Here is an 18965-nt window from a genome sequence, read left to right as displayed (position 1 = left end):
TGACCGTTAGGGTGGATCGGATATCAGTGGCTTAAAGCCCGTTTAAGTTCTGTGTTAATTGGTTGGTTTCTAGGAACTTGTTTGGCCTATTTAATTAAAAAAAAAAGGGAGTGGGGGGATGGGAGTGCTCTACAAACTTCCCTTTAGGTTTATAATGGTTGGCTTTGAAAATCTACTGGTACAGAGTTTGTTCTTGGATCACAAGTCACCATGTAGAATAAACCTATCGTAAGATACTGGTGGGAATTGTAACAGGAGTCTTCAGTTCACCTCCTGTGACACCTGGATGAACCCAACTTTTTGCTAATGTGCAGGAGAGGAAGGTCACCTTCTGACTAGTAATAAGTTGTTTGAAGGTAATCTTTCTCCTCTACCTACTGTCTGGTTAAAAACAGAGGATGATATTTTGAAATAATTCTTTTTGGCTTTTTTTTTAGTCCCCTTGCTAGATCAGTTTTGTCTTAACTTTCATGTTCCTAGTCCAGTGAGAATAAAATGGGTCCCTCCTTGGCATCAATTAGTCAGTAAAATCTGAAATGACATTTTCAATCACTTTGAAAATTTAAGCATGTTTTTAGGTATGCCCCAAATAAGTTGGGGAACTCTGGAGTAGAAATGGTACACGGGTATCGGAGAAGGAGCAAAGCACGTCAGCATGAAAGAGAAGAAGCTGGAGAGTCCATGTGTAGGACTTGTCAAAAATGAAGTGGAAAAGAGTGGGGAAAGTGAAGGATGATTGACACCCTGTGGGAGAGATGGGTATGTTTTTGTAGTTTGCTCAGGTTCCATTTTTGCCTGTTTTATGCAAAGACACAGATCATCAGCTGGAGTAAATGTGTATGGATCTGCTGACTTCTCTGTAGCCGGACTGCTTTGTGCCTGGAGGGGACCTGGCCTGTGTGTGAGACAGTTACCTAATGAAACTAGAAATAGCTCAAAAGCTGCTTGGATCAATTTTTGTCCTTTTAGCTTTTGGTAAAAACAAAGTAGAATTAAAATTAAATAGCTAGACTTTTGTGGTTGCATCGTAAAGATTTGCTGCTAGTGTAATATGGATGCCTTGGGTCTTTATACCCTGATGTTGTGTGCCGTCAAAACTGCCTCTGCCTATTGAAGAGAGGATGCTGGAATTCTTGGGGCCTATTCAGGAGTGGATTGTGTATATTATGAAGGACATAGTGGTCTCATTTGAATAAGCTGTTCACGGATAAGATCAACTGTGATATTTAGCCAACCTCATTGCAAAATCTGAAATTATGTGCAATACATTCTGCAGATTAGGCCACAGATGTCAAAAACATCATTTGTAGTTCACAATCTCCTAGATGCTAGCTACCAGCCTGAGAACAAATTTTCTTTAAAAGGCAGCTTTTTAAGCTGCAGTAAATCTGTGCTAAGTTTGAAGATGTTTAATAATTTGGCTTTAAATACTTCTGCTTTTAAAAAACTCATTCTGTTCTGGTTTTTCACCTTATGTAAGGGAGGGGAGAAAGTCCTGTTTAGTCTGTCTGGACTGTGAAACTGGAATGCATTAATGCCATTCTGTTTTATAAACTTGGTGCTTGATACTCCAGTGAGCATTTTTAAGAGGGAAAGAAAAATGCTGAAGTACTCAGGTAAGCAATCAAAATGCAGAATAGGATATATGAATCTACATCAAAGCATCAGGCTTTAGTAAAATTCGTAATGCATCTTATTTGGGGTGAGCTATTTGGCAGCTACTTTTTAACACTTGGCACTTAATGTTTTACATTTTCTAATTAAGAAAGCAAAAATAGCAAGGTGAAGTCATTCCACTGAAATGACATGTTGATGCAAACGTTAAAAAAATACCAGCCTGTGGAGTGAGGAAGAGAAGGATTGACGGTCCTTTTAAAAATAGACTGATAAATGTTGATATTAAAGGCACTGTTTTTACTGGAACTGAACTGTGAAATGACAGACAAAAAAGATAGTGGTATACACATACCTCTCCAGCCAGTGTGGTATATAGATGGCTGTTCCAAGTCAAGGCTGTAAAAGGACTGGCATGACCTTTAGAAATCAATGAGGGAAGATGGGAGAAATGATCAGGGCTAAGTGTTCATGAACAGGAGGAAAAATTGTCTGTCTTCTCTGCACTTCAGCAGCAATTTGTGAAGACGCACCACTTGAGCCAAGAGTTGAATTGCAAAAGAGGGTGCTGCAACAGCGATGAGCTCTTAAATGCTGCGGTGCATCAGTGTAGTCTACTGGGTGGTAGTAGAGAGTTCAGTCTCTAAAGGCCAGTTAAAATTGTCAGGGACACAGTCACCTTAAGAGTAACATGTTTACATTATCTTCCCCTTATAGTAAGGGCTTGATTGTGTATGTGTTTGGTTGCTTATTAGACAAATTGGACAAAGATCAGAGTTAGTCTCCCTGCTGCCTGGGCTCCTAGTGTATTTGTACTACAGGAGATAACACAAAATGTTTGTTCCTGCTAGCTCTGTAGTGAAGCATCCAGTTTCAGTCATGTATGTGTGCCAGCACCAAAGTAGATGATACGTGAAAATGCTTTACATGTCTGTTTTATGCTCAGGAGAGGAACCAGATATGCCTGCCTGCAGTCCTGTATCCTCAGGTGGAGAGACTAGAAAACACACTTTCATTTGTGAATCTGTGCTTTGATTGTTATGTGAGAAATTCATAGCGCCCCTGTTTTTTATGTTCCTTATACATGCAGATCTGCATAATCTGCTGATTTTTTTTCCTACTTAGTTGCCCCCTGTGAAGCTGAACTTGAAGGTGTTTTTAGTCAAACAGCTAGCTATAAAAGGTGCAGCTATGCCATCTGGTTTTGAAATAATGTCCTTTGTCATGGCAAGCAAGATTAGACTCAAGTTTGAACAGGAGATCTGCAGGTGATAGTTGTTCCAGTTAACAACACTGCCAGTGCTTCCTTTTCAGCTGAAAGAACAAGCATGTGTTGGAAGGGTTAGTACTGCTGGCAGGATCTTCCTCTGTGGAGGAGGTGTGCCAACAAAGTCTAATCATCTGGTCACTGTGGCAAGCAGAGGGAAAAGAGGAAATTCCAGCTTAGAGGTTATATCATGGCTAATTAGAAAAACAAATACTGCTTCTCAAAATTCAGTATAAATTTTATTCAAGTCTTTTCATTCTGTAACAGTCTTGTTCTTTATACAAGCTTATAACAGGTCTACCTGAGGTCAAAGCTCCATGTGCTAAAGGTGTGGTGCAAGCAACCCACAAACAAATGAAAGTGTAAAGATGAGTGCCATAGGATCAGAAGGAACACCAGGTCACAGGGAGGTGAGGTGACCAACCTGTAGTCACTCAGTGGGTCAGTGGCAGAGCTGATGTAGGCACTCTTGCTTTGTAACCCCATGCCTAAGCTTAGAGGCACCTGTGCTGAATACTATTGCTATGAATAATGACTTTTCCCAAAGATTTCCATAATTTCAGAAGACTTGTGGAATCCTTCTTGGGGAGTAATGTGGTATGTTTAAAATGTGTTGGCAAGCCGGCAACTTGGTATCTTGAGTCATCAGTTGTGTAAATACTCTGCTTGAAAGCTTTGGTCTGTGCCTTTATCATAACTATTTACAGCGTTGTCATTGATTTCTGCATCTACATATGCTTAGATGAAAATGGCTTCTGTCACTGTGCAATGTGAAGTCAGTTGACCTGAGAACCCAGACTGGCTTTCTAATTCAGTGCTGGTATTAGTGATTCTGTTGTTGAAGTTCATGTGATCTGTGAAGCAGATATGGGATCTTTAGTGGAATTTTTTTGTTACCCAGTGTTATTTTTGTGCCTGATATAATGTGGATTCAACCTTGATCACTCTCTACAGTGCTGCTGAAAGATTCTGATGACCAGGTTTTGCAGTTTCTGCACTGAAAATCTTTCCATCAGTGGATTCATGAGGAAAGGAAGGTGCTAGTTCCTGTGTCAGAGTCCCATAGAAACAGATATTTGCCTTTTTTCTTCTAGGCTGAACAGAAGTACTGTTAGACATCATGTTTTTAAATGTGAGCACTGAGTCAACTTGTATCTCTGCAGGGCAGAACTCTCCTCTTAAGCCCAACACTGATGACTGATGGGTTTATCTGGGTCTACACTCTATAACAGTGAGCTGGACCTGGAAAGAGTTAGTCATGAGATCTTAACCCCTTCAAACTCTGCTCTGCTTGCAGAGCAGTGTTTTTTCTTGGCAGCAAAGTTAGTTACTGATATGAGAAAGTATAATGCACACGTGGCTGTGAGTGCTGGGACTAGAGGTAGAAGCTGGGTGTGGGGTGTGGTGGGTTGACCTTGCCTGGATGCCGCGTGCCCACCAAGCCGCTCTATTATTCCCCTCAGCAGAAGGTGGGGGGTGGGGTGGGGAGGAGGTGGTTTGAGAAAAATAAAGATTAAAAAAACCCACTTGTGGGTCAAAGTAAAGGCAGTTTAATGAAGCAGTTGCAAAAGTCATTTGCTCAGAAGTGAAGGGGAAACAAAAGTTTTTCTCTACTTCCCATCAGCAGGCGATGTTCGGCCGCTTCCTGGGAAGCAGGGCTTCAGCGTGTGTAGCAGTTGCTCTGGAAGACAAATGTTGTAAATAACGAGTGCTGCCCCCTTCTTGCTCCTTTCTCTTAGCTTTTATATCTGAGCAGGTGTCATATGTTTATATGACCTGTTGGTCAGTTTGGGTCAGCTGTCCTGGCTCTGTCCCCTCCCAAGACCCTGCCCACCCCCAGCCTGCTGGTGATGGGGGGATGTTGGAGAGCCAGCCTTGGTGCTGTGCGAGCGCTGCTCAGCAGCAGCCAAACACCGGTGTGTTAGCAGCACCCTTCTGGCTACCAGTACAAGCACAGCACTGGGAGGGCTGCTGTGGGGCTCAGCCAGAGCCAGTACGCTGGGTTTCAGGAACACACAGGCATATCTACCTTATCTGAACCACACAAAGGTGGAAGTTCAGATGGGTCACTGGTTATTTTAGCACCTTATTGGGAGAGTTGCTTAGAGAAGAAGCTGTGCTAGGGCCATCACTTCTTCCACACTGCTTACTTCTAGGCCTGAATTACTTGGGTTATGCTCAGCCATCCAGTTTCAGGCTGTTAACACAGACACAACTCCCTCTAGAAAGGCCTTTCACTGCATGGGCATTATGCTCCAGCATTTGTTAGAAGAAGCTTCCAGCGCCCATGGATGACCATAAAAAATATCACCTGGGAAATGAGGCAGCTCTTCATTAACTAGCTCATAGTTTGATCGTCTAGGTGCATTTTTGACTTTGGGATCATGAGTGCTAACTCCATAGCTAATGTTAATGTTGTTTGGGGTTTTTTTTCCTGCTGCAGCAGTGTGGTGCATCTGACAGCTTGTGAAGAGGCCAAATGGTGTTTGCAATCTAAGTAGGTTTTGCTTTTCTCCTTATAGATGCTGGCCAAAGTAAGTGTCGATTAGAGAGAACTCAAGCACTGGAACAGGCAAAGAAGCCCCAGGAAGCAGTCTTCATCCCAGAATGCAATGAGGATGGATCATTCACACAGGTAAAACTTCTGTTGTCTTCCTTCAGCCAGGCTGCCAGTGGCTGTGGGAGAGTCACTGTTATGGCGTGAACCAAATGATGATAGCAGGATGGGTGCAGTCTCAGCTACTCAGGTGAAGGTCTTGAAAGCTGGGGACTTGTTTTAACCAACTAGAAGCTCTGATTTGATCACCATACCTTAAAAAACAAATACACATGTAATGACATCCACCTCCAGTGCGGCACAGAAACAAATGGCATCAACCTCCAGCACAGCACAGAAACAAAAACAAGTTTCAGGGGAGGTCAGTTTTTCCCTGAAGGTGACCTGCAAAGATAGCTGTGGCTCAGACAGAACAGGGTGGTCTAAGCTTCTTCAGCTGTTACCTGTGCTTCATCTATCCTAGCAAAAAAAGTGGTTTGTTGAGCCATTTTCCTCTGTAGGGTACTTGTTAGTGACAGGCTTCTCTTTTCTGTTCTATGCCCTGTTGTGGTTTGGGGGGTCTGGCAGAGAGGTGATGAAAGTGTTTTCCTTGAGGTTTTGATTCTTCACTGTTCCCTTGCTGGAACTAAATGCGTGCTTGTGCTGGTTTCATAATGCTGTTTCTTTTGAGAAGCAGTTCTCAGGCAGGGTAGCAGAGGAGGCTTATGGTTTTGTTGGCCTTTAGTATCTGTGAAAAATGAATAGTCAGGCCTGGTCCCTGAGCATCCTTCAGAAATAGTTGGACTAGGAGAGGTCCAAGAAAATTCCAGAGAAGTTGAAGTAGTTATGGCAAAAACAAAGCCCTCATGAAGGAGATTTTGAGAGGAAGAGTACTTTGCAGAGGCAGGTTAGAAATGAAGAGTGATACTTGGTTCTTTTACCACTAGTATATTGAGTAGTGTTCCAGTGCTAACTGAACTGGGTGTTAAAAATGGCTCATGTGCGGTTCCCTAACAGGTAGGAGGAGTATGCTGTCTGCTTAGTTTGGCTTGCATCTCAAAAGCTAAAATCCTGCAGCCCTGATGACATCTACTTTGTGAATTTAGGTAGATCACACAACTCTTTTTGCCTTAGCTTCCCTATGTCTAGCACTGCTCTAGAGATCTTGTGCCTCAGAGAAATTTTAGGATTCACTAGTTGTTTGCAAAGTCTTTTGAAGGTAAAAATATTTTCCAAAATACAATCAATATTGGGTTCAAAAAGATGAGAAAGACAAAAAGCCTTGGGGTTGGTTCAAACACTTCGTGATGCCTGGGGGAAGAGGAGAGGAAAGATTTTTTTTTTGTGATAACCCACCAAAAATTTTTATTCCCCCCCCTGCCCCTCAACCTTACCCTCCCATTATCTGGTGTGTGGGAGTGTTTTTATTTTGTTTTTGTTTTTTAGTGGTGAAGTGGGAAAAGTTTATCCATCCTGCCAACTTTGCATACTTATTTGGAGCAGGCATCATCATATTTGTGTACAGTGTGGACCATCTTGGGAAGATGGTGGGGGTAAGAGAAGTGGCTGCAGTGTCTTGGTCAGACTACACTCTGAATTGTTGAAATTTGATTCTGTGTAGAGCTGCTTAGGTTATGTTGGCAGTAGAGGGAAATAATTACAAAATCTAGCACAGTGGGCCAACTGAGTGCTCCATGTTAAACCTTTATAGTTCAAGAAAAAAAGGGGAAGGAAAACTGACTTTCCAATGTCTCTGTCATCTGTCCATCAGCCTCTTGGAGAGTGAAGTAGGAGGTGCAGGCAAAATTTTCATCCTAATAAGCTGGACTGAGTGCAGTTGACAAAGCTTTGTTTCAGGCAGGTTTATTTGGAAGGTCTGTTCCTTTCCTGTCCTGGAACCCTGGCCACTGTGGGTTGCCAGTGGAGGGGCAACATGAAACTGCTTACAAAAATTGTGTGTTTTCAGCTAGCAGCCAAGTGGTATTTCACATTCTTCCTCTGTTCAGTCCTATCTGTGAACACTAAAATGCTTTTGTTTTACCTGGCATGATGAAGGAAGCTTCTGATCCCTTTGTAGCTGGAATTAAATGAAATTCGTATCATTCCTTGGATCGTAACAGTATCCCACGTTCCACATACCTCAGGAACCAGCTTCATCATTTATACTGCAGCATCTAAGGTCATTGTCCCTGTATAAGATGTGAATGAAAAACAATGTCAGAGGAAGCTAACTGGTTTCAGCCTGCATTTGAGACAAATATTTCCTTAGCTTCTGGCTCAAATCAGTTAAACTTTGGGTTTAGAAGGATGCATAAAAATTAGAATTTTGGTGAACAGTCTAAATAGGTTTTGCTTCCAGCAACTTATGAATAGATCTCATCTGGTGGAGATGGTTTGGATACTGCATCTCTTGTGCAGAGAATTGGCACCCCTAGGTTCTACTCTGTGTGGAAGCTGTGTAGACCAGTTCTTGAAGTCCCTGAGGCCTTGATGAAGTCAGCTCTGAACTGTTGTTAGTTTTTTCCGGTTCAGTGCCCAGACTGTTGCTCCATCGAACCTTCAAAATCTCAGTTGAGGAGTCCAGAACAGAGCAGCATCTCTCAATTAAGTTTCTAGGAGAAATACCCGCCATGCTCTTCAGCCTTGAAGCCCAGTCCCAACAAGATGCACATGCTTCAGGGTATACCCTGTATGTAGAGTTGGCTAGGGGAATGTTTTTCAACAACTTTCTGCCTTCTGTGCAACTGTTATTGGAGGAATATTTTGGGTAGAAGAAAAATTCTGATCAGAGGGGAAACAAAGATGCATGCATATATTTAGAATGTCAAATGTCTTAATTGTTACAGTACTCGCTGAAGATGTGGATGACTTGCTTTCAGGTCTTGAGCCAAGCCTCTTTTTTTGTAGATGTGTACACAGTAGGTGTTCAGGCCCACATCATCCTTGCCATCAAACTTCAGAAGATCTAGGTTTTTGTCTAATTAATTGTTGGAAATACTTGAAAGTTTTGCAGGAGTGAAAAACAGACAGCGCAGGTTTGGGAGCTGCATTTGGTAGTAGTAACTTTATGTTCACAAAACCTGTTTAGTCTTAACCGGATTGAACTGTTGCTTTTGTGGTTTATCATCATCCTCTTGATTAGAAACTAAATTGCAATCACTATGGGTAAACACTAAAAGTAGCACTAACTGAAGTTGTTCCTCTGAAAGCCACCCAAGTCTGCCCTTTCCAGCTCCTGGAATTGCATTCAGGATGAAACTGTGTAGATTTGGGGCTAGATCCACTGCAAATTGGATGGGGCTGTAGGGTGGTAAAGAGAACATATAGCTACTCTGCTGTTTTGTGACTGGCAGTATGTGCTGCATGGGACAGTGGCTGCAGAGGGGAGACCATGCTTGCCTTATCTCCTCCTGCTTCCCTGCAGGGCTACTGGCTCTGAGATCAGAATGTTAGATGTGGTAACAAGGGTGAAAGGGAGGAGGGCCTGAAGGCAAAGACCTTGATTTGGCTTGCATTTAAACTCCGCATTAGAGAGACATCCTGTGTGTCTTAAACACTTGTATAATATGCCTGTTTTTTCATTGTCTGTAAAATATAGACCAAAAAGAAGTGTGGCTACCAATTCTGTTGTCTGGATGGCCAGTTTTCCTAAGCATGACTAGTTATAACGGGTTTTGAGTACTGCATGAAGAGGAGCAGGCACCTGTCAATTCACTGGTTTTCATAACTGTTTCTATGCACTGTGAGTGCTGCTTCCCTTAGTCTGGGAGTTTGTGTATAGCAAAGATCTTATCAAATCCCTTTTAAGCACTGCTTACACATCTAAAAATGTGGTATGGACTTGCAGCATGGAGGAGGTGGTGGTGCTGCAGGCATGATGGGATGGCTGTAAATGGGGAAGGACCTGATGAATTACTCTGGAATTGTTATTTCTTTATATTTCAGTTTGTGTGGAATATTACTTCCTATAACAAAAGCTCTCTGCACTTAGCCCACAGTAATGTAAACATGCAGATAAAATTTGAATTATTCACAACATAAGAATATGTGTTTGGTATGAGTAATTTGATAAATTGTATAAATCTGAGGTCATGTACTGTTGTGCAAAATTAAACATGACTAAAACCAGTTTCTGTTCCCAAGATTTGTGCTCTCCTTTTTTCTGTTATGCTGTATTTTGCATAAATGCCATTCCCTTTCCATGCTGCACTTAACCTGCTGTGATCTGTTCTTCATAAACAACAGACTCTATTGGGTAATCTGTGCACTTTCTTTTGCTGCCTAGTGCCATTGGGCTTGTTGCCATGGGCTGAGAGACTTGCATTCTTCATAGTTTTCCCCCCAAGCAGCTTTTTAGAAAAGGTTGCTGAGGTTTTAAATGGGATCTGCTTCAGACAGATTAATATGAACATGAATAATGCTAACCCTGCTTTGGGGGTATAGTCTTGCGGGGCTTTTTGTGGTGTGTCTTGCTATTTGCTGCCACCTTCCACTGTCTAGCTGTGGTTTCTTTTCCTTGTAAGTCTGCATACAAGTGGCTAAGAGCAAGTCTCCTTGGAGAGTTTCTTTTGAGTTTAGGGCTCTCACAACTGCAGCTGTTGGTGCAGTTACGATGCAGTGCTGAGATTTCTCTTAGAGCAAGTGCATCAGTGAAACCTGTTGTCTTATGATGGGATCAGTGAGTGGGCTGACTGTCAGAGCAGTTTGCCATTATCAGATAGCTTCCAGAGCACTCCTACATCTGGTAATACAAGTCTGTTTAGAAAAAGCAATCTGTATTACAGTCCGTAGCAATAGTTTTGTTCTGTGCTATGCTAATGCGTGTACAAAGTACTGCATTCTCCTAAGTCCTACAAACAGACCCCTTTCTAAAGATATCGAGAACCCTCTCAGCATTCAGTGTGACTTTGTGATCCAAGTCTGTTCCTCTGGGTTGACTAGTGTAGCGTGATGCTGAGCAGAATTACAAACTCATTTCTTAATGCAGCATGGTGTTTGGGGCACTGTGTAGACATATCCCACATTCCCCGGATGCTGTCTATTATTCCATTATTCAGTGTTTATGCTGTAGCAATACTAAGCTCTCAAGGATTTAACTTCTCCTTTCAGAAGAAAAGAACACAGTCTGTCTCCCTAGATTAAAGGAACTCTTTCTTAATAAAGAATCTGGGCTTTAATTAGTAGATGGTTCTAGCTTTTTCTGGTAAAAGACATTCCTTCTATAAAAGACTGTAGCTGGAGCTCTCTGTGACTATTGCTCTGCAGATTTGTCTGCTACTTATGTGCTTCGTTACTTCCTGCAACTCTTACTGTGTTTCTCATTTGTATATTGAGCTGAAGATACCCATGGATGGGTAAGGAGGTAGCAACTTTGGTTATATATGGCACTTCTTCAAAGAACCACCAGTCAAGAGAGCAAAGGAGCAAATTCTTAAAGCAAGAGTGGATGTCCTTAAGGAAAGCAGCAATGTAAGGTCACTTAACTTTAAAGGATCATGTTCTGTGTCAGAAGCAGTGAGCCTCTCTTCAGGATCCCTCTCCTGAGCTAAAAGTGGTATCTCTGCCAGAGTGTTAGCAATGCCCTTGATGGTGGCTAAGATTTTTTTTTTTCCTGCCAGAAATTACTTCTTTCCCTGGTTATATGAATAGTGAAATTCCTGTGGAGCAAGCATTTCTTGAATGGTGCATAGACTCAAGGAGGGTGGTTGCTGCATAAAGCCCTGGTGGGAATATTTGTCTACACAACATCATTTGGGAAGAATTAAATGTGAGCGGGGAGCAGAAAAAGTGACAAAAATGATTTAAGGGTTTGTAGACTCAAAGAAGCTCAAAGTTAAGATGCAGACTGATTCATAGCTTCCTAAAATTGTCTGTAAAGGCAAGGCAGCCTTCTGACTATAGTCTGCTGATGCTTAATCTGGCAGAAAGTATGGCAAGATCCAGGGTCTAAGCAATAGAAGACATTTAAACCAGAACAGAGACATCACTTAAGATAAACAGCCATCAGGCCAGTGTGCCAATTGTGTACCACCAACTTGGGTTCAGAGAACTTTCTAGATGAGTCTCAATGGCTTGAACGAAGGAAAGGCTTGATTGAAAATTGATGTGTGACACTGTGGCTTCTGCTCCGTGGGTCATACCAGATGACCTACTGACTTGGAACAATTTAGCTGTTTTTAGAGCAAAGGAGCACCTGGGTGCAAACAGAGTTCGGAGCCTTGCCTTGTGCTGTGAGTGTGGGCAGTAGTAACTCTGCTGTCTGCCCTCGCCCTCAGCAGTGCTATTCAAAAACTGGATGTCTTTTTTCTTCTTCCCTAGAAGTATTGCTTTGAATGCAGAAGGAATGTTTTTCTTCTCTTCTTCTCTCTGCCATGCATTATGGAAGGAGCCAAGAAATGTTTGTCTGATCTGCGATGGGATAGGAATTGGTTACCAACCTCTTGATCTGGACAGTAGTGAAAGGCTGGTCTGAGCGTTAATGTTCCTGTGCTTGGCCCAGTGCTTGTCTAAGGCACTCTCAAGCCTCTTTTAGCAAGCTTCTTCCTATAAGTCTGTAAAGACTGGTTTCAGCCATCACAGAATTACTGCTTTGTCCTTGTTCTTTCCTATTTCCAGTTTATCTTTTTGAAACAGCCACTTGATCCTCCTTTGTCAAATGGCTGTAAAGGGATGATACTGCTTGCTTGTTGAGAGAAGGTTTGGTCTACTTGGGAATCTGATTCTGGTGTTGCCAGTAAGATAATGAAGAAACCCATACAGCAGCTCCTTTCTCCCTCAAGAAATTAAGATGCAGAGTCATCTGCCAGTGACTATAATGTTTTCATACTTCATTTCATAATGGACTTGATTGAGAGCAGGTGGCCATTCATGTGGCCAGTGGCTAGTATGTTAGCTACTGTTTGATTTCACGCATCACAACGGCAGGGGGGAATAGAGGAGCTACTGCTACAGTCTTTATTTGGGCAGTGGTGGCAGAGCATTTGTTTTTGGGTTTGTCCCTCATGCTTTTCATTCATCAGTTGAGACACGGTTGAGATGGCATATCCCTCACTCACGAAAAATAGGAATGGTGTCCTCCTGCACAATCAGGGATTTGGGTGCTTGCAGCAGTTGAATTTTTTTTTTTTAAAGTGTAGATGTTACTGGGGAATCTGTTGGAAGACCTCAAGCGATTTGCAGGTTTTATTTCTCTGGTTCCCTATTATGTAACTTAAAATGTTCTGCTGTTGGGTAGGTGTATATTTGATATGTCAGACTCTGTCATGTGTCTTTCGAGCAGTAATCATACAATTATTTAGACTGAGAAAAAACCTTTTAAAATAAGAGTCCAACTGTTAATCTAGCACTGTAAAGTTCACCACTAAACCATGTCCCTAAGCACTGCATCTACACGTCTTTTAAATACCTCCAGGGATGGTGACTCAACCACTCCCCTGGGCAGCCTGTTCCAATGCTGGACAACCCTTTCAGTGAAGACATTTTTTCCTAATATCCAATCTAAACCTCCCTTGGTGCAACTTGAGGCCGTTTCCTCTCATCCTATTGCTTGTTACTTGACAGAGGAGACCAACACTCACCTCACTACAACCTCCTTGCAGGCAGTTGTAGAGACTGATAAGGTCTCCCCTGAGACTCCTTTACTCCAGGCTAACCAACCCTCAGCCGCTCCTCACAGGACTTGCTCTCTAGACCCTTCAGCAGCTTTGCTGCTCTTCTTTGAAGATGCTCCAGCACCTTTATGTCTTTCTTGTAGTGAGGGGCCCAGAACTGACACAGTATTTGAGGTGTGGCCTCACCAGTGCTGAACATTATGTGTCTGCAGATTGGTTAGCAATCAAGGGTTTTTGTATATAAAACTGATAACGTATTTTCTCTGACACAATGCTTAGCTTTAGAAGACTGAGCGCCAAAAAAAGGCAAACACACTTTTTCTAACATGTATTTTGGTGGAGCCCAAATTAACTCAGTAAGTGAAGATTAAGTCCGTACAGTAAACGAGTGTCACTTTTACAGTTACTCTTCTGATTATAACAGTATTTAAAAATCTTGCTACTGTGGGAGTAGGATTAGAATGAGGTTGAATTTTGGGTAGAAGATTTAAATGAAATTAAGCAACAAAAACTCAAACCTGAGGTAATTGGAAACTCATAGGAAAAATTTAAAGTAAACCCCATAATTTTCAAGATTCTTTACTACACGTGCTCTAGAATAGTTGACAGAACACAAACTTTACAGAGTTTGTGTTTACATGCGGTGTATAGAAATGGTACTGGATCAGCTATTGCTTCTACATATTTTTTTTTTTCAATGTCATACCAGTGCTGTGTAAGTGATGAAAAGTATACTGTGGTTTTTTTTTTCCTCAGCCTGGTAAGCTGTGAACTCTAGGCTGTAGACCACTGTTGCTACGACACCTAAATATGCTGAGACCTGGTCACATAAAATGATGAAAGATAGCATCTCTCAACGCAAAGATGTCCAGGAATGCCAACTGCAGTTGTTTTTTAGGCTTCTGAAGTGTCCATTCTTCTTGGGTAGTTGTCTGGCCTTTAGGATAAGGGCTGAGATTTGATTGCTGCTGTTATGCATAGTAGGAAAGTCCTTTGGTGCTGCAGAACATGCGGGTGTTGTGAAAGTGCTGTCAATCTGAGATTTTATTTTTTTTGCAGGGGTAAGAAAGGGTCATGGCCTACCAGTCTAAGGAAGACCAGCATTCCTTAGCTTAGTTATTTACAAAATTACTTCACTTTTAAAGTGCTTGGCTTGCATAAATGAGTGTATGTAATTGGTAGGTCTCAACTGAGATGAGTTGCATAACGTGCTCCTAGTTAATGCATCTATCCTAAATTTATGTCACTGTTTTTTGGACTCCTCTGCCTTGTACTTTGTTATTTTCTGAAGGTTTGGCTGAAGGAATATCAAGTCACTAGTACTTGCATTTTCTTAAATGTTGGGTATGCTGGATTTTTTCTCTAATGTAACATGGAATGGTTTTGCCCTATGAATTCAAGACCCTATCCTGCAATTTGTCTCTATCTCTGGGTAGGATTTTTATAATTAATGTTTAGATGTAAAGACAGTTTCTTGTACTGTTGGGAATGCAATAATGTGTGTGTGATCAGCAAGGATAAATGCTAAACACAGAAACCCAAGCAGTTCCATCACACTCATTTTGAATGTGCAATTGATTATATTGAGCAATAAGATACTTGCAATTTTATTATTGCTAATTATATTCACAGTGGTTTTGAGTAATTTGCAATTAATTTTGTGATATATTGAGAGAATAAAGATGGAAACGTGCAGATAGCAGCAACAGTGACTTTAGTAACATGAGTACATGAGAGTATTGTTGATTTTGGCTGCTAAAAGTGAATTTGCTCAAGGCAAAATGATTGATTTGCACTTTAGTGAAACCAAAGATAAACACGTGGTACCGCGTTATAATTGCTCTTAGATCATGTTTTATGTGATACTCAAAGCCTTTTAAAAAGACTGTCGTTAAGTCTCTGAACAAACTCTGCTACCTTAGGGAATCGAAGCCAGCTGTCAGCAAGGGAGAATGGCTGGTTTAGGTCTGAAGGATCCCTAATGAAGGGAATGGTGCAAACACCCCATCATTCTTCTGTGTGGAGAGGACCGGAATGGGAAATTGGCTCCAGTGAACTTGTTTGGAAAAAGAGAGAATGAGCAGAATTCAATCTAGAAGTAAAAGACAGGTTCTGAAGTAATCTCATTTTGTGGCTTGTTTTTCAGAAATTTGAAGGACCCATCTCTAGCATATAGTAACATATGCATTTCTGTACCATTCCACAGTGGGGGATCGTTCACTTTTTTTCTCAAGGGAAGTCAAAGGCATCCCAAATTCCATCCAAATACTGACCACTCTGTGAAGCTGAGTAACCAGATCTGTTAAGCTGGATGAAACTATAGTGCCACTGAACTAATGTCTGCATAGATGTTACCAAGACCAGTTTGCTAGGTTGAGATTTTTCTGTTCTGCCTTTAGAGGTCTTCATCTGAACTAGTTCATTCTGGTATCCTTCCATGGTGAAGGAATTGGGCAACTCTAGAAGTCCAGGTCAGAAGTAGAGCTTTAAACAAGATGAATCTTACGCTGTGTACCTTTTGGCTCATTAGAGTCTCCATCAAATGTTCTTAAGACCTTGTCAATATATGACGAGCAAGCATGTTGGATCTTGCTCCTACTGCCTAGGTTGACATAGTAACAGGAGAGAGCTTAAATCTATCTGGAGAAGGTTTGTTAACATAACAAGTCAGTGTTGCATTTTTTCCAGCCTGTTTTAGTGAACAAAATGCTCTTGAAATGCCCACAGATGCTGTTCTCAAGCAGTGGCTGTGGAATTGGGCCAGGGTGGCATTTTCACATCCCAGCTGGGATGAAGTGGGACAACTATTTAGTGGTAAATAGTAAATGGGATTTAGCAGAGGGTGGAACGAGCTGACACTTAATTGCTTCCCCAAACTAAAGCGTTCTCAGCTGACGACTAGTAATTCTTTTGCCTCCTGAATTGCAGCTAAAGGAGTTGGAGTAGGAGAAATAACCTTTATTTGGGGAGGGAGGTGAGGTGAGAAAGAAAAGATAATGGTATCAGACACTCCTCTGTGTGACATCCTCACTCTGAAGCATGTGTTTGTGATGCACCTGGACTGGAACTTCCACTAAGATGCTGGATTATAATAAAAGTGGTGGGTGATAGTGAGAAATGAAATGCCTGCTCTTTGTTTTATTAAACAGGTGCAGTGCCATACCTACACTGGATACTGCTGGTGTGTGACACCTGATGGCAAGCCTATTAGCGGCTCTTCTGTACAGAACAAAACTCCTGTATGTTCAGGTACTGTGGGAGTGGCTTTAACAAATACTAATTTAATAACCCAAGAGGGCTGGGAAGAATGTGTCCTGTTGAGAGTGCTTAATCTTTTCAGGTGACTTGGCCCATTTACCTGATTTAACAACTGTAGTTGTGCTTCTGCCTCCCTGCGTTCTTACTGGCATTTTGGAAGCTGCAAGGGAGCTTGGACTGTGGCATGCCCATCCTGCAGTTAGGGTACAGGCATTCCCTGCAAGGCTCGCGGAGAAAAAACAGCTGAGTAACAGCTGTGGTAGCCAAGGCAAGAGTCATAATGTTGCTGTGTACACCAAAGCCAGAGAATCTTGTAACAGATGGGACAACTTTTTTTTCCATGGTATTTTAAAGAAGTGGTTCTTGGGCTGTATTTAGTGGGCCATGGAGTCATTTTGCCTTCAGAGTGACTTCAGTTAAAAGTTTGATATGGTGGTTCTGTGAGAAGCTGGTAGTTGTTGACTACTTGCCTCCAAATCTGGAGTCCTGCTGTTACAAGGAATTTGGGTCTTCTGATCGTGTTGTTCAGTTCTAGGATCCCCATGTTTGTTTCAAGGGGCTGGACAGCACTGGGCTTGCACCACAGCTCACAAGGAGGCCCAGAGCCAGGCTGTTACTCATGCATTTATTAAGTGATGTGCTTCTGTGCACTCAGCCTGATGCTGCTCTGTCGCCTGGTGGTTTACTGGGCCCAAACCCATACTTTTCTGTACTTAAACCAGAGTGATGCTGTTTGGTTTTTGTCCCCACCATTCAATATGGCAGCTCATGGCTCAAACGAGATGAGGGTGGGCTCTAGACTTTCGTACGGCCCTGATCACCTGTGAACAGTTGAGCTTGGTCAGCGGCGCTGAGCAGAGCTGCTCTGGCAGCAGCACGCTAAGCCCAGGGAAGAGTGGGAACCTGTTCCGTGCTGTTCGGGAGAATTCAGGGGAAACACGTGAATTGTGCTGCCTCCCATGCTACCCACCATGCCCCCCCCCCCCCCCAATAATAAGTAAGAAAAGACAGCAAGCATAGGAGTTTGTTTCTGTTTCTGATGTGCTCAGTGATACTATATAGGCACTGCTGCTGTCTCTGGCTTCATGCTCTGCAACCTGCACCCCGTGGCTGTTTAATGTATTTCTTCTTTCACACCTAGCAGTGTTTGCTCTTTAGGTGGGAGCGTGACAGCAGTCAAACCTTTGGGTTTTTTTTAATCCTTCTCACCTTATTCAGCGTACTCTTGGCTGTAAGGTTTTTGTAGTAATAACTTGCATGAGGGTTTGAGTTGAGTGGGAGAACTTTCTGAGAAGCAGTGAGTCAGTGTAGCTTGAGGGAATGCTTGGTGTTTCACAGGTACATGTAAAGAAAATGAGACTAATACCCTTTTTTAGTGTAAGATGAAATGCTATGGTAATTTGGCTTAAATCTTAGAATATGGCTTTCTTCCACAGTTCCCAGTATATGATTTTGGTAGGGCTTGGTTTAGAGTTTTGCTGATGTGTTTGTTTAGTCTTGAGCTGTTTATAAAATCATGTTACCAGGAAAGTAAAGCATTGTAGGACACACAGATGTTAGGCCTATGATGACTAATATTGAGTATGTGCTTCTTACTTGTAATTCAGTAGCAGATCTGTGATGAACTGATCTGTGAGTGAAAGTGTCTGGACAATAGAGTTTGTTTAGGGTTTTCTTCACAAGACTCTTGAGCCTGTTGGAGCTGCCTCCTTTGGAGCTGACTTTTGATCCATGTTTCCTGGAAGGATCAGTAATCACTGGATCTGTTCAGTAATGGTGCACAGAAGAATCAGTTTCTTGTGAATAAAGCTTTTCTGGAAAAAAAAGTGTCTTGTCATAGATATTTTTTTTTAATATGCACCTTAGTAATGGATTTGTTAAAAAAACCTTTTATTATCAGTTCAAGTTTCAGTGGAAAACTGTGTGATGATGCTCTAAAGTGAACTGCAGAAATTGTAGAATCATATATATTATGTTAAGATCTAAGTTATATTAAAAAAAACAGGATGTGTTCTATTCAAGTACATGCTGGATCTTGTCAGTGTCCCTTTTCAAACAGCTGGGGATGTTCAGGGGTTGGTTGAAATACATTTTCTGCAAGTTGTCCCACTTAATCCCTTTCCTTTAAAATACTGCCCTTGCATTCCCACCTGTTTTTGATTTGTTCTTCCTGACATTTGCAAACAAAAGTGACTCTTACTGATCTTTCCTTTTTGCCCTTGGATTTATTCCAGGTTTCTTACTAGCACACTGCTCTACTGAGCTCTTTCAAATTGCTAGATCCAGCTACTAAAGATTTCTTGTTTACCCTCATCCTGATTTAACATCTTAACACATAAAACTTCCTTATGCTGGTTGAAGCCACAGCCCCTCTGAATCCTAAACTAAGCTGTTGGGAAGTGAAACAGACACTTTGTGGGTTGAGATATGGCTGTATTAATGTGACGTTATGTGTTCTGTGTGATCATGCAGCATCTAAATAGATGTCTTTTTTTTTAATTTCTTTTTCCTCCCCTTTAGGTTCTGTAACTGATAAGCCATCAAGCCAGGGTAATTCAGGAAGGAAAGGTGAGTGGAGTCCTGTGCTTCAGCAACGTTTTTTGTAATAGCAGCTGCCCAGCCAAGTCCCTTGAGATAACTCAAACCTGGGTTCTTAACCAGCTTGGTGTGCAGGAGGCTT

The 18965-nt window shown here is 41.9% G+C and overlaps 1 protein-coding gene across 1 annotated transcript in view; it reads left to right on the top strand.

The window, feature by feature from the left end:
* SMOC1 (SPARC related modular calcium binding 1) overlaps positions 1-18965 on the top strand; it is a 134251-nt gene that overhangs the window by 46283 nt on the left and 69003 nt on the right. Inside the window, 3 exon segments of the mRNA XM_040601583.1 lie at positions 5404-5516; positions 16177-16276; positions 18806-18853. Of these exon segments, the coding sequence (XP_040457517.1) occupies positions 5404-5516; positions 16177-16276; positions 18806-18853 (261 nt within the window).

This window comes from Falco naumanni, chromosome 7, assembly GCF_017639655.2.
Source record: "Falco naumanni isolate bFalNau1 chromosome 7, bFalNau1.pat, whole genome shotgun sequence".
NCBI classification, from domain to species: domain Eukaryota; kingdom Metazoa; phylum Chordata; class Aves; order Falconiformes; family Falconidae; genus Falco; species Falco naumanni.
The sequence above is the reverse complement of the archived record's forward strand: the minus strand, read 5'-3'. Positions and strand labels throughout refer to the sequence as shown.